The sequence below is a fragment of the Parasteatoda tepidariorum genome, chromosome 2 (assembly GCF_043381705.1).
Source record: "Parasteatoda tepidariorum isolate YZ-2023 chromosome 2, CAS_Ptep_4.0, whole genome shotgun sequence".
Classification (NCBI taxonomy): Eukaryota; Metazoa; Arthropoda; class Arachnida; order Araneae; family Theridiidae; genus Parasteatoda; species Parasteatoda tepidariorum.
In genome coordinates this window covers 17,523,401-17,537,030 of record NC_092205.1, presented here as the reverse complement: position 1 = coordinate 17,537,030, position 13,630 = coordinate 17,523,401, and the positions used below count along the sequence as shown (strand labels likewise).

At 28.4% G+C, this 13,630-nt stretch overlaps 1 protein-coding gene across 1 annotated transcript in view; it reads right to left on the bottom strand.

The window, feature by feature from the left end:
- Positions 1–13,123, bottom strand: part of LOC107444446 (dynein heavy chain, cytoplasmic) — a 103,299-nt gene extending 90,176 nt beyond the window's left edge. The window contains 11 exon segments of the mRNA XM_071177222.1: positions 1,194–1,497; positions 2,414–2,505; positions 3,493–3,652; positions 3,732–3,901; positions 5,257–5,307; positions 6,904–7,124; positions 7,273–7,459; positions 8,980–9,235; positions 10,070–10,243; positions 10,633–10,738; positions 12,711–13,123. Coding sequence (XP_071033323.1) covers positions 1,194–1,497; positions 2,414–2,505; positions 3,493–3,652; positions 3,732–3,901; positions 5,257–5,307; positions 6,904–7,124; positions 7,273–7,459; positions 8,980–9,235; positions 10,070–10,243; positions 10,633–10,738; positions 12,711–12,963 — 1,974 coding nt within the window. The 5' untranslated portion in view covers positions 12,964–13,123.
- Between the last annotated feature and the right edge of the window lie 507 nt (positions 13,124–13,630).

Genomic DNA, 13,630 nt, shown 5'->3' with positions numbered 1-13,630 from the left:
TTTAGAACTGCACACACACTTTACTTGATTATGGAGTAAAGTGTGAATATCAAAGCATGCTCTTTTGACCATAATAAAACAAACAATAACCAATAACAAAGCACTATTGTAAGAAAACAAACAAATAATAGATAAGTTATATTTCATATTTAATCTATATGAATGCAATGTATATAAAATGCATCAAAATTTGGTTTGGTTTTACTTTCAGAGTCTTCTTTTTTTAAAAAAAAGCTAGATTTTTTACCCACTTCACCCTAATTAAAGTAATAATTAATGTGTAATATTATCAGGGGTGATTGTGAGTCCAAGCCAAAATTCCGGAAAATTTCTTGAGTTAAAAAAAAGTTTAAATTTAAACAAGTTTATTTTTCCTTTTTCTCAATATTTCTTAGTTTACTTAAAATATATTTACAATTTTACACATACCTATGATGACCTGGAGAAGTAGTTAAAATTTACAAATATGTCTATTTTCCTTGAGTTTATGATTATAACAACTATTTACTGATAGAAAATTAATATTAATCATGATTATAAGCTTATAAAGTATCTGGCTCTCCCTTACAAACAAATAAAATAAACTGTGTTTTTAAGTTCCACCTTTGAAAATTTGATTTCCGGAAACTTCTGTGATCAATGATTTTTTNAATAATTAATATATAATAATAATTAATATGTAATAATAATTAATATATAATAATTGTATAGTCATCATGCTCTCTCTCTCTCTCTACAAAAAAAGCCTGACACAAGGTAATTTTTTTATGAATTTTCTTAGCCTTTTTAATTTTTTTTGTTTTGTTTTCAATATTTTAAGTAATCATCAATTTTTCTTTGCTAAGCTTTTGGTTTATTAGATATCATTCTAATAATAAAACATTATTGCCCAAAAAATTCGATTTATTTATTTTTTTAATTTATTAGACTTGTTTTGACTTTTGTTTACACTGGTTGTCTATTACATCGAAAAACTCGTCTGAACTTGCAAAAGAATCTGAATCAAGATACTGAGCTTCAGATCGTATTTTACATAAACATATTTATATTTTTGATTGAATACCAATTTCTTAAAATATTAGAATATTCCATACTTTCAGAAAATCATATCTGTATTAAGAGCAAAATATATTCCATAAGTAGAAATGTCTGAAAAGAAATAAAAAAACATTCAGAATCCATTATTTACATACCTGTTTAGCCCAGATGATTGATCCTGCAACAGGTGGTAGATCTCTTACTTTGCTCATTCGGCTAGCTTTGCTTTGAGGATATTGAACCTTGAATTTTTCATGAAGAGCTACAATGTCATCTTTCACTCTCTGGATCAGCTGTGTCTGATATTCTCTTATAGCACCTCGGATGTGAGGTCGCACAAACAAAGCATTGAATCTGGAAAATATTCTGAACATTTCATTGGCGTTTTTGGCCGTGCCCAACTGGTCTCTCAGTCTGGCTGTGATACGTGTTTCGACACGATCAATTCTTTCTTCATACCTATAAAAATGCATGGATTCATTTATTTATTTTTTGGAAAAACAAAACATTTGCAAAAACTGCTTTACTAAATAAGCAAATCAAAAGCAATATAAGGAAAAGTACAAAAAGAAATATTTTGAACAATCTGAGCACAAAATGCTTTAGAATCTCAAGGAATGCTTGGGTATTTGATTGAAAAAAAAAAAGATGAAAAGAACGCAAAATAAAAATGTATTCGAAAAAATAACTTATTTTGTCTGAAATAGATTTATTAACTTTCAATAATTTAGTTTCAATGTACCTTTATAGATTGAAAAATATCAAATTTCATACTAAATAATGCTAAGTAAACTTAAAACAAGAAAATTAATTACTACAAAATAAACATGTTAATAAGCGTTTGGAAAATAATCAAATTATTTTGGACAAAGAATGTAATGTTAACAAAACATTTTCATTAATGTAAGACTAAACTAATACATTAAGATAAAATTATTTTGGACAAAGAATGTAATGTTAACATAACATTTTCATTAATGTAAGATTAAACTAATACATTAAGATAAAACTATTAATATTGATAGATAAAAAAAAACTTATCATAGTACCTCAATTTAATTGACAAACCACTAAACTTTACAAAATTCAGTGAATGATCATAAATAAGCCATATTGAAAAATCCACATTCCCAACAACTAACCTCAATCCATATTAATCTATGGATTAAAAGTTGATATTTATAGGTTTCCATACATTTTGGAAAAATGAGCAACAAATAAACTTTGGCAGTGTAGTTAATTTTCAACATCCACAAATATAGTCTCTTTGTCACTTTGAATGTTGCAGTTGGAAATCTATTTTTACTATTATGAAGAAGAAATTATTTTTACTTCATTTAAGAAAGATTTTCTGTAACATCATAAGAGTACTGACCTTCTCAGGGAGGCTTCCCAAGCTTCGGTACCTTCTTTAGATATCTCTAATCCATCCACTTCTTTGACATTTTCATATGCTAAATTAACTTCCTGTTAGAAGAAAGTATAAACAGAATATAAGATATGTCATTCCTCATTATGAAATAATAGGAGGCATGGTTAAGTATAATAAGATGTTATTGGGTACTATGCAAATTATTGAAATGTATAGAAATTACAAGGTAATATATTTCATATACATTTCAATAATTGTAAGCAAATCTTAACCCGTTAAGTGTAGGTATGAAATCTAGTGATCGGATTTTAATGTACTAAGTCTCTCTTAATGGTTCCAGAGGATGACCTCATTGATGTATACTCATTTAATTAGAGGAGATGATACTCTAAGTTGCAAAATAAGATTCAATATGTACTGTCTCTAAATAAAGTGGTTGTATATTTAAAATTCGATTTCTCAAAAACTATTTGACCAATTTTGTTCAAATTTTATATTTGGCTATATGAAATTACATTCTTTAAAATTTCATTAAAATTTGTATACCCTATAATTAAAAATTTTCCAAACTATTATTAAATAAATCAAATATTATAAATAATAATTAAAAAGTATTTTTTGTATGGAATTATCTTGAATAGGTGAATTTTAAAATTGTGTGTAAAATTCCCGAAGAATGGCGAAACCCGTAAAAAATATAACTTTTAAATTTAAGAGGTTCAAACTTTTGACTGCTCTCCGGATCAACAATATTTTCCTGGAACAATATTTTCCCGATAGGAGCTCTTCCCATACTTTGAAAAAAAAAGAGATATGTTTATTCAGAGAAAGTACATTTTTGTGTTCGATTTTGTAATTTAAAATATCATCTGTGCGTTAAGACTAAGTCCTAGTAAAAATTCAAATCATTAGATCAAAAGTTATTCAGGGTGCTTCCTTTTTTTTCTTTTATTGCATATCGTACAAAATTAATGATTCAATTAGTAGAAATTTAAAAATTCTGTTAAAGAGTTATAGTTTTTAAATGAAAAATTTTAAAATTAAATGCAGTTGGTTCAAATAAAACAGAATGTGATTTTTACCTGTATAGCATTAATATCTGCAGCATCCAGAGAATCTGTTTTTGTCTCAGATGAGTCCTCAACAACAGGAGTTCCAGCTGTCGGAGCAGATCTTGGAGCCACAGAGGGTCTTAAAACACGTACAATGACAGTGCGTAGTTGTTCATGTTGTCTTCTGAACCTAAAATTTAAAACTGTGACTGAACCTTGTTCACAACATAACCCTAAAATTACTTTCATTGAGTCTAGGGAGAACTTACTTTCGCATTTGTTCCATTCTTGCTTGAAGCTTTTTGTGCTCTGGACTCACGCGCCACACCATTTTCAAGTGTTCATCTCTCTTTTTCTTAACTATGTCTCGTAGCAATCCTTGAAGTTTGTCATATTCATCATCCCACGTTCCAAAAACTTCAAAGCAAGCATTTAATACCTAATTGAAATTTTACTGCCAGTTAGTAAAGCATCAATATTAGTGATATTGGTTAACAAAACACAATAGCATGAATAAGTTTTGAAACAAAAATATTAGATTTTTTTAATTAAACATTTAAGTCATTTTAATAAACTTATAACACATTGAAAAAACTAAATAGACAACTGCTGCATAAGTTTTTATTTAAGAAAAGCATTATTTGTAAGCAAATCTTTTCCCTACTTTTTTCTCACTTTAAACTTCTTTTTGTGAAACACAGAACTTTAAGATTTAAACAATATGGCCTTTATCTCCCTTGATTGGATATTTATCCAGGGAACTGCACTATGTAAAAAATAAGCTTACATATTACATAACTTATAAGTCATGTAAAACAAGAAGTTTTGTTTTAGCTTTTATCATAATTTATTAAAATAAAATAAATAGCAAATGTGATTAAAAATAAAATTAAGAAAAAGCATTCAAGACTTTAGAATAGTTGGTGATCATGGAAATCCATCTTGAGATGAATACTTTGCAAATATTTTGATAATCACTGACGATCAGAAAACTTCTTAGATTTATAATAAAACACATTAAATTTCCCACATTGTTTCTCAATTCATATTAACTAAAGAGAAAAAACAATTGCTGTCATAAAAATAGCATGCCTACCTATTATAAAAGTCTATGAAAAATACAAAAAATTAGGTTTTTCTTACTAAGCTTTAAGCATTCTATTTACCTAAACAAACTTTTTTTAATATCATTCTAACGTAAAATAGTAATTAATTGAAATTTTTCCTATAAATAAGATGCAAGATATTAACAAGTTAACATAAATATAAATGAAGAAATGTACTGTAAACTCTTTATTGGCAACTATTATATGTTGCAGATCTATTATATCTACAAGATTAGTTACAAACTTGTAAGATTATAGATTAGATTATAGTTATAGATTATATCTACAAGATTAGTTACAAACTTATAAATGATTATTTTAAAAAGGTATACATATATCTTGTCATCACATATACTTTTGTTATTAGTTATAAAAAGAAATATATTTATATAGGTACTTGAAATTATTTATCACACTCTTTTTTATCTTTATGTTTCACTATTAATTTGGAAAAATAAAGTATGTATTAATAACTATCTAATAAGCTGTTTTAATACTTTGGTTCTAATAAAAATAAAAAGCCATCTGACAGATCACTAGTTTGACTTAAAATTATAATAAATTATCGACATCAAAAATTAGGCATTTTCATAAACTTCAAATTAATATAAAGTAGATCTTTCCATGATAAAAATTTTTTAAAAATTCACTAAATAAAATCCTGATGAATAATTAAAATTTCTGATACCTTTTCGAACTCATCAAAAGGAATATGCATCAGTCTGCGGGTACCTAAAACCTAAGTTCAGAAAAAGAAAGAAATTTAAATACAAATAATTGAAATACAAATAATTAAAATGCAACAATTTAGAAATCGAATTAGTTAAGAAAATCACAACTTAATTTCTTAAAATAAAACAAACACTAGTACATAAAAAAATTACAAATAAAGGAAAAGGAGCTATTATATTTTAATTGAGCCAATTGCTTTTCAAAACTAAAACAAATAAAAATTAGTAAAGTAATGAAATCACAAACATTTCTTTTCAAGTACACGTAAAAAACGATTGTTTTGCAACCATAATTTTAAAATGTTTTTTTTAAAAAGAACTAGTATTTAACAGCTATATTTAACACCCATATTACAAGACAGCTTATTAACTAGGCGGCCTCCTCCGAATAGGTGCCAGCACTAACATGACTTTCACAAGATGGTCTTATTAACAACCGTTTAAGTTTCATTGAATTTTTTTTTACAGTTGAACTGTATTTGCAGAGATGAAAGTGAGTAATTTAGAGAAAATGTAGAAAGTTCTGTATAGTGCAATGATTTAGTTTTCGAGAGATAAAAAAAATCAGAATGGAATGAAAATTTAAATAGATTTGGTGTATATAACCTTGCAGCTTTGCATTTGATGATGAATGACTGAATATAAGTGTGTGATTAGGGTTTTTTAATGACAAACATTATCTTCAGTCAATAGAAGTATTGTTGCTGGACATGTATAACAAAAAGTCACAATATGATCTTATTTAACAAAAAAATCAAAAGAAAATGCAAAAACTATCATTTCTTTTGACTGGTTGCATGCATTAATGAGAGATTGCATTGTACATTGCAATATCAGTCTTTTTTGCTCAAAGGAACATTTCATTCTAAATTGCCAGTCTTTGTAACAAGTACTATATGTTTGGGTGAAATTTCATGTCAGAAAATAAAATTAAAACCATTTATTCTTAACTCATTCACTGAATTCAAACAGATAAGGAAACTTAAACACTTAACATAAAATGCACCTAAACAGAAATTTTTTTCTAAAAAAAAACGCACAATAAATAAATTGGTTTTTTTACATACAAATTGATAATGAAAATTTGTTATAATTACACAGAGAGAGATAATATAAATTATGTAGGCTAATTGTAGGTAGCAAGCATTGTCGTCTTTTGGCAATATGTCAGTCTAATTAAGAAAATCTCTTGTATTTTATAATCAGTCTGACACTTTTTAGGCTTATTGCAGTAATCTTTAAGCTAAAAATAAACTATATCATTCATAGCTCAATCAATCTGATTGATTTTACGCAGTTTGCAATGAGCTCAGAGCAGCGACAGCTTAGTATAAATAGTCTCATTAAAGATTTATAACGATAAGCTTAGGAAAATTCAGTCTGCTTAAGAAATTCTTTACAAATTTATTGTTCAGCCTATGAGCATATATGCTGATTTTAAAAAAAATATCAGGTAGATTAGAAAATACTGGAGGACTTTTCCATATAAACAACTGCATTTAAAAATATCAATGGCATTTACAAATAGTTAGATTTTTAATAAAGCCTAAGACATAAACACAATATTTAACATCATCTAACAGAATTACTTAAAAATCTTTTACCTTCAACAATTGTGTTTTTAAGTCTCGAGATATTGCTTCGACTAAGCGTAACGCTCTAGGTATTGGGTACTTGGTACTTCGGATCTTCCTTAAATGGAAGAAAATTGCTCCCAGAGCTGTTCTGATCTTATCTAATTCTGTAGCTGATAACAGGTCATTTAAAGGAAAATCTTTCATGAGAGGATTGTAATCATTTACAGTGCCTAAAGCTTGCTTTAAACCTGAAAATGTACAACAAAAAAATTACGTATGATAAAATATTTCATCAAAAAAATTAAACTTTAATACAAATGCTAATATTAAAAACAAACGTTTACATTATTTTTAAAAACAAACCTTTTTTAAAAAATATATATAAAAGAATATTACCTGTATCTGTATCAAAGCTGACAGTTGCATGAAACCGTTTTCCCTTTTTTAATATATCTAGAGTGAGAGCAACCTCAGGGCTTTCTCTTTTTTCCTGAATACGTAAAAGGGCTCTTTCCAAATTCAACCAAAAGCTGATTTCCTGCAGAGCAGTGCCTGAAGAGGCATCACGCACCAATTTCGTAACCTACAACATTATTTTAAAGTATATTTAAATTTAATTCAGTATTATTAATATGTAAAGACTACATAAATACTATTCTGCTTTGAGGAGAACTCCTCTAGGCTAAAAGCCTGGGGCTGTTTGCTACTATAGTAACAAGAGAGAGCATATTTCTAATACTAATACATAGAAAAATGAAGGAATTGACTGATTGCAAGGCAAAGTTTCTAACTCCAACCTCTGCCAAGATCAAAGCAAAACTATTCACCTCATACCCTGGCTGTAGCCATAATAAAAGCCATCACTTGATATTCATGTCTGGAGGAGCTAAGTTCTCGTAAAAGCAGCACAATACTTTTCTCTCTTTTAGGATAAAAATTTATAACTTAAGTGTGAAAATAGTATGAATTTTCAAATTTTTATTTCTAAGTTAAATTATAAAATGCATATTAAGTGCTGAATGTTTTGAAGTTATTTAATCCTTATTAGACTATTTTCATAAATATTATTTTGAGTATATTATATTTATATTCAATATTATATGTAAGTTTTAATTGACACATTACTCACAATTAGCAAAAATGATAAAATTGAATAACATAATTTAAAAGTAAATACATGGAATTTATAGTATAAAATTTTATACATTCTTCGATGGTTAGCTTTTAAAAAAATCTCATTATTCAACTATCACATAAAAAAAAATGAACACACCAATGCATAACAATACCTTTTTAACAGCATATTTTAATTTAATATTTAAAAGAAGAAATATAAGCTTCAAAATTATTCATAAAATTTATATACAGGTGCCAAAAAAAATGGTCTAATATCAAGTGTTGAATAATATCTCAAAAAATCAGATCAAAATTTAAAAAATATACAGGCCACAGGTAAAATATTTTTAAAACATGCCTTCAATGATATTTAACATAACCCAAAAACTTTACTTCTTAAAGGTGGGTACAGCTCAATAATCTTAAATAGATATGCTGCTTTTTTTATTGCTGATCACGATTATTTAAAAATTTATATTAGACTATTATGATTTAATTTAGGATGCTAGATGGAGCAATTATCGGAAAACAAAATGGAGAGCAAATTATTTTAAATGGAGAAACCGGGAAAAATATGTGGCACATCAAAAAAATTAAAATAAAAGTGTTAGATATTTAAAAACTTGAACCCACTTTTTAGAAGTAGCTCCAAATGGTGATGTAGTGAAGCAGGTTTAAAATTGATGTCAATCCAGAATGTGAGGGCCAAGTTTGGTACGATGAGGTAGATTAAGTATTCATTGAATGCCTTGTTTAGAAATATTTCACATATGTATATTTATATTTTTCATCTGATGCACATTTGACTAAATATTTGATTCCTTCCATACTTTTAGGACACCCTGTATAAAGACTCAATACTTTTCTTTCTTTAGGGGTTTTAACAAAAAATGCTTAGTGACTCTTGAAATTAAAAAGTAAAAAATTTAATTTCATTGAATTATTGAAAATATAAGTATACGAAAATTTTTGAAATTATAGAGATACCTTTTGTATTTCTCTGATCCATCGGTTGACACCATTTTGCAACTGGTTCAAAAAAGTGGAATCTTCCACTTTATCTCCAAAGTCATTCACTGTAGCTTTTCGACCTTCATCACTCGCCTTCTTTATGGTGGCGGCAACAACAGGATGAATGAGAAGAGTGATTTCCGGAATGTCTATGTTTTGCTGCAAATGCAACAATCCCATTTCCAATTCTGCAATTTTTTTCTCAACAGATGGTGCCATTTTGTCTCCATCCCTGTAAAGAATCAACTTATTGTAATAAGAGATAATTATTTCATCCTGAAAAAAGATTAATTCTGTTTTTCAACACTTAGTTTAAATAGTAGATAAAAAAAAATCTAGTAACACAATTAGACTGAACAACAAATTTGAATCTTTTTCTATTATATATATGACTATTATATTTAAACTATTATATTTTTGTATAAACTAAAGGTGTTTAATTCATTCATCCAAACCAGAAATGTCTATCATGTACAAAATGATAAAAGTTGTCAAGCTTCTAGCAAATATCTCACTTTTTAATACTCCTACAGCTTCAAAACTTTTGTAACATAGATAAGATTCTTGTCCCCAAAATCGAAAAGTTGTTAACAGTCAAAGAAAGCACTTTCCCTTCGCCTGTAAGTTGCTATAGTATTTTGTTAAAATATGCAAAGGCGCAAAGCTATACTGTGGATTTTTGAAAAATGAGGGTACATAATGCAAATGGGATTTAGTATAATGTAAAGTCACCCAGCTATAACTTAGCACTATAATTTCCTACAGCACCTGCAACTTTGAAACTTTGGTAAGGTATATAGGGCATTAGTCATCAAAGCCTATTTCCATTGCCCGTAAGTTGCTATAGTGTACAGTTACAATATGTAAAGTTACCAAATTAAAATGTTAATTTTTGGGAAAATGGTGAGTGGTTAAAAAAAAATTACCAGTTTGACATTTCGAATCAAAAATAAAAATTATCTATTTTTATCTAAAAGGCATTTTTCATGAAAAGGGTTGTAAAGTTTTGTAGGACACTATTTAAAATTTCCCAGTATATAGATAGATGGAATTTGAAGAACACTACCTTTCAGCTCTTCCTGTTTCACGAACATAGGATTTAAAATACGGAGCCACTGCACTGCTAACATAAGAATGAAGGGTTTCATATGGAGAAGCATCATTCAGGTTCATCACTCTAACTTGTGTAACAATTTTCTTATCTGCTTCAATGACAGATGATGTCTTGATTATCACAATACTATAGAAGAAACAATGTAAACCTTCAATATACACATAGATTTTTTTCATCTTATACTTTAATACGAGTAGTAGAAAAATTACAATAATACAAAGGTATGTAATATGAATTTGATTGAAATAACCAGTTTATCACATTCATTAACATTAATATGTATAACATAAAAAAATTACAGCATAAATATTAGGTAATATAAAAACTTCAAATTTTATTATTTGTTTAAATAAATGTTTTGATAAGTGTATGCTAAAGCTCTTAATAAGAAATTAATTAAAGAGCTAAATTCACAGTCGTCTAACTAAGTAAATCATATTCAGTCTTCATAGAATCTTAGGATCTTCAATTAAAAAATTAAATAAGCAAAAAATTTAGAGAAAAATATTCATTACCTGTTAACTTTAGGATTAGTAAAGCGTACATCATCTGATATAATGTAAGATACATTTTCTTTTTCTTCATCTCCTTCACCGCCTGCTTCTGTGACTTCTTCATCATCTGTCAAGCATTTTAAAATAAAAGTATATAATATATATACTAATATAGAATTAATATGATTCATAAATAGTAATCACATGAGTTAACTTGGAACCTATGCAAAATTTCTTTTTAAATAAGCCAAACATACATAAATTTTTAAAAGTTAAAACACCTTTGGTAGCAGTAGGTACAAACAAATAATAAGGAAACACAAATATTTTGACACATAGAAAAAATGACCAGATTAAAGAGCAAGATTTAATGTTTCCATTTCTGCATCTGCGTCAAATTTTGACAATAATCAGGCAGTGGAACACGAGAAACTTAAAGCGAAATTGTAGAAAAGATAAGCTGGGTAGGTTAAATTCTTAGAACCTTACCAAACCACTACATACATATTTGCATACATAAAATTCTTTTGGTGCTGTGGCAATAGTCATTGACACAAACAGGTATGGATATAGAAATATCCTTCCAGAGCCAATGAACTACAAACTATGAAAACCAGGTAAAATGTTTAAAAAAAATTAAATTTAGAAAGAACATTTCAAACATTTTTCAATGCTTGGTTGCTGAATTACAGCCTCAAAGGAATTAGATTTATTTTGGCTTTGTTAATAAAATTTTATCAAACAAACAAGAAATTAAGAGAAATACAGTGCATACTAGGTTCATATTCTTTGCGAGTTAAAACTAGTGTAATTAAAAGGTCTGATTGTTAAAATATAACTCTTTCCTTTTTTTAAATATCTTTATGCTTTGTTTGCCTCCTAGCAGCAGAAACCTTTCCATTGATTTACAACATTAGAGAAAGATTTTCAAATTTTTTCATTTACAAAGCATGCGGTAATATATCTGAATTAAGATGATGCTGATTGTCAATTTTTAAATGCAAGAATGGTGATTATTACAACACAAGATTGGATTCTAGAGGACATTATACTGTTATTTGCCCACCTTAATAAGTCTTATTATATCATATTGAGTTAAAATGGAATAGAACATCACTTTCAAAGAAAATGTTTTTCCCTCATAGATAAATCTTTCACACAGATCCCTGTGTACAGCTATCTGCGTGGAGAAATCATCTGGGTATTCATGTACATTCATCAAGGAAGCACAACCTATGATTCACGGATTAAGGGATATTTCCCTATCGTGATCTGTCGCGCCAACTACAATCGTCAAGGTACCAAATCGATTTCAAACTTGCAAATTTTTTTAAAAAAACATGTAGATGTTTGCCCAGGGTGGCTACGAGTTATACCTTTCGAGTTGGTCCCCTTCTGTGATTTTTTTTTTAGTTTCTCGCAGGCCACTGCCCGGAAGTTTCCAAGACTATTATTCTGCCACAGATCATGATATGGAAATCTCCCCCACAGTTTAATGGTGACCACCAAAGCCTCTTAACATTAATCTCAAACTGTCTAAAAAATATAAAAATAAAAGAGTAACAGCAAGTTACAGATCTAGTATACAGCTTTCCTCAAAGAAACAGAATATGACAATTTCAGTTTCATTATGAAAGCTTTATTTATGCAATGGGTACAGAGTTAGCAGTTCACATTAATCTGGAATAAAAAGGAAAGATAGTTTTTGGGATGAATATAAATTATCTTTTTTGTTGTGTGCTACTTCTTATATAAATTTACTATAATTTGATTCTGTAATCTTATAGGTATAATCTAAATTTATTCACAATTTTTTATAATCAGCCCCGCAGCAAAAGATTAATTATAGGTTTCTAAGTTATTAACATTACATTCAAACAGATACTTACTATATATTTTACTCGCATATTTATAATTACAGCATTATGTTAGTGTTAGCCCTCAACTGTTTTTTGTAGTTTTAATTAACCATTAGTCAAAAATAGTTGCACTTCCCACAGATAGATGATTTTTTAAATAGACTGAAATTTTGGAAAAAGTAAATTAACTCTGAAAAGATGCTTATTTGTATTTTATTTTTCACACATTCTATTTATTACCTTTGGTTGAGGATCTCTGAATCAACAAAGCACGACACTGATTGTCCCCAATGAATTTTTTCAACGTTTCGATATTGGACTTTTCTGAGAGAGCGGTGATTAATGACGGATGAATGTCATCACTATCTTCTAACAGTACAGGTACCACCCTCTTAATATAATTAATAAACAGATTCACATCAGCTAATTCTGATGTGACGGGTTGAGTCACTGACGATGGTGGAGAAGCTGAACCCTCAATGGATTCAGACATTGTATCACTATAAATTTATATAAATTTATAAAGCATTCAACATTTTAAATTATCCATTTAAAATAACACCAAAAGGACAACAAAATTGACAGGTATCCAAGCGGTGACGCATAAGCCACCGGTGTTGCCAAACATAAGAGAAGTATTATCAATTGGCAACTTTTATTTAAGAAACCAAGCTTACAAGCGAGAGACAAGATTCGCGACCGCACCACTCTAGTGCGCCATCTAGGGAGAAGACCATTTCCATGTCAGGACTCTAATTTCTTCCCTTTTTTCCTTTTCTCAGTTGTATACGAATGTACTACGATATTTTCCCCTTTTTTAATATTTTTCGTACTTAATTGTCACAAATATTTTGTAAAATTTCCACAATGTTTTCTTTTTGAATTATGTTTAAGGTAGTTTTCAGTTCCATATAGTTTTCTTACTTAAAATTTTTAAATCTATTCGAAAATCTAGACTGAAACTAAACGTACTTCCTTCTCCTATGACTCTCATCACGCTACTGTGAAAGCATGGGAAGCGTTGCTATAGTTTGAGAGTTTTGCTCTAAGTCACTTTTGTAGCCCATTTCAATCGCTAATAGTTCTGAAAAGTGATGCGCCATTACTATACTTCGGTCGTGCAAAGTACATAATGGATGTTAAAGTCTCTGTGGGGGGAG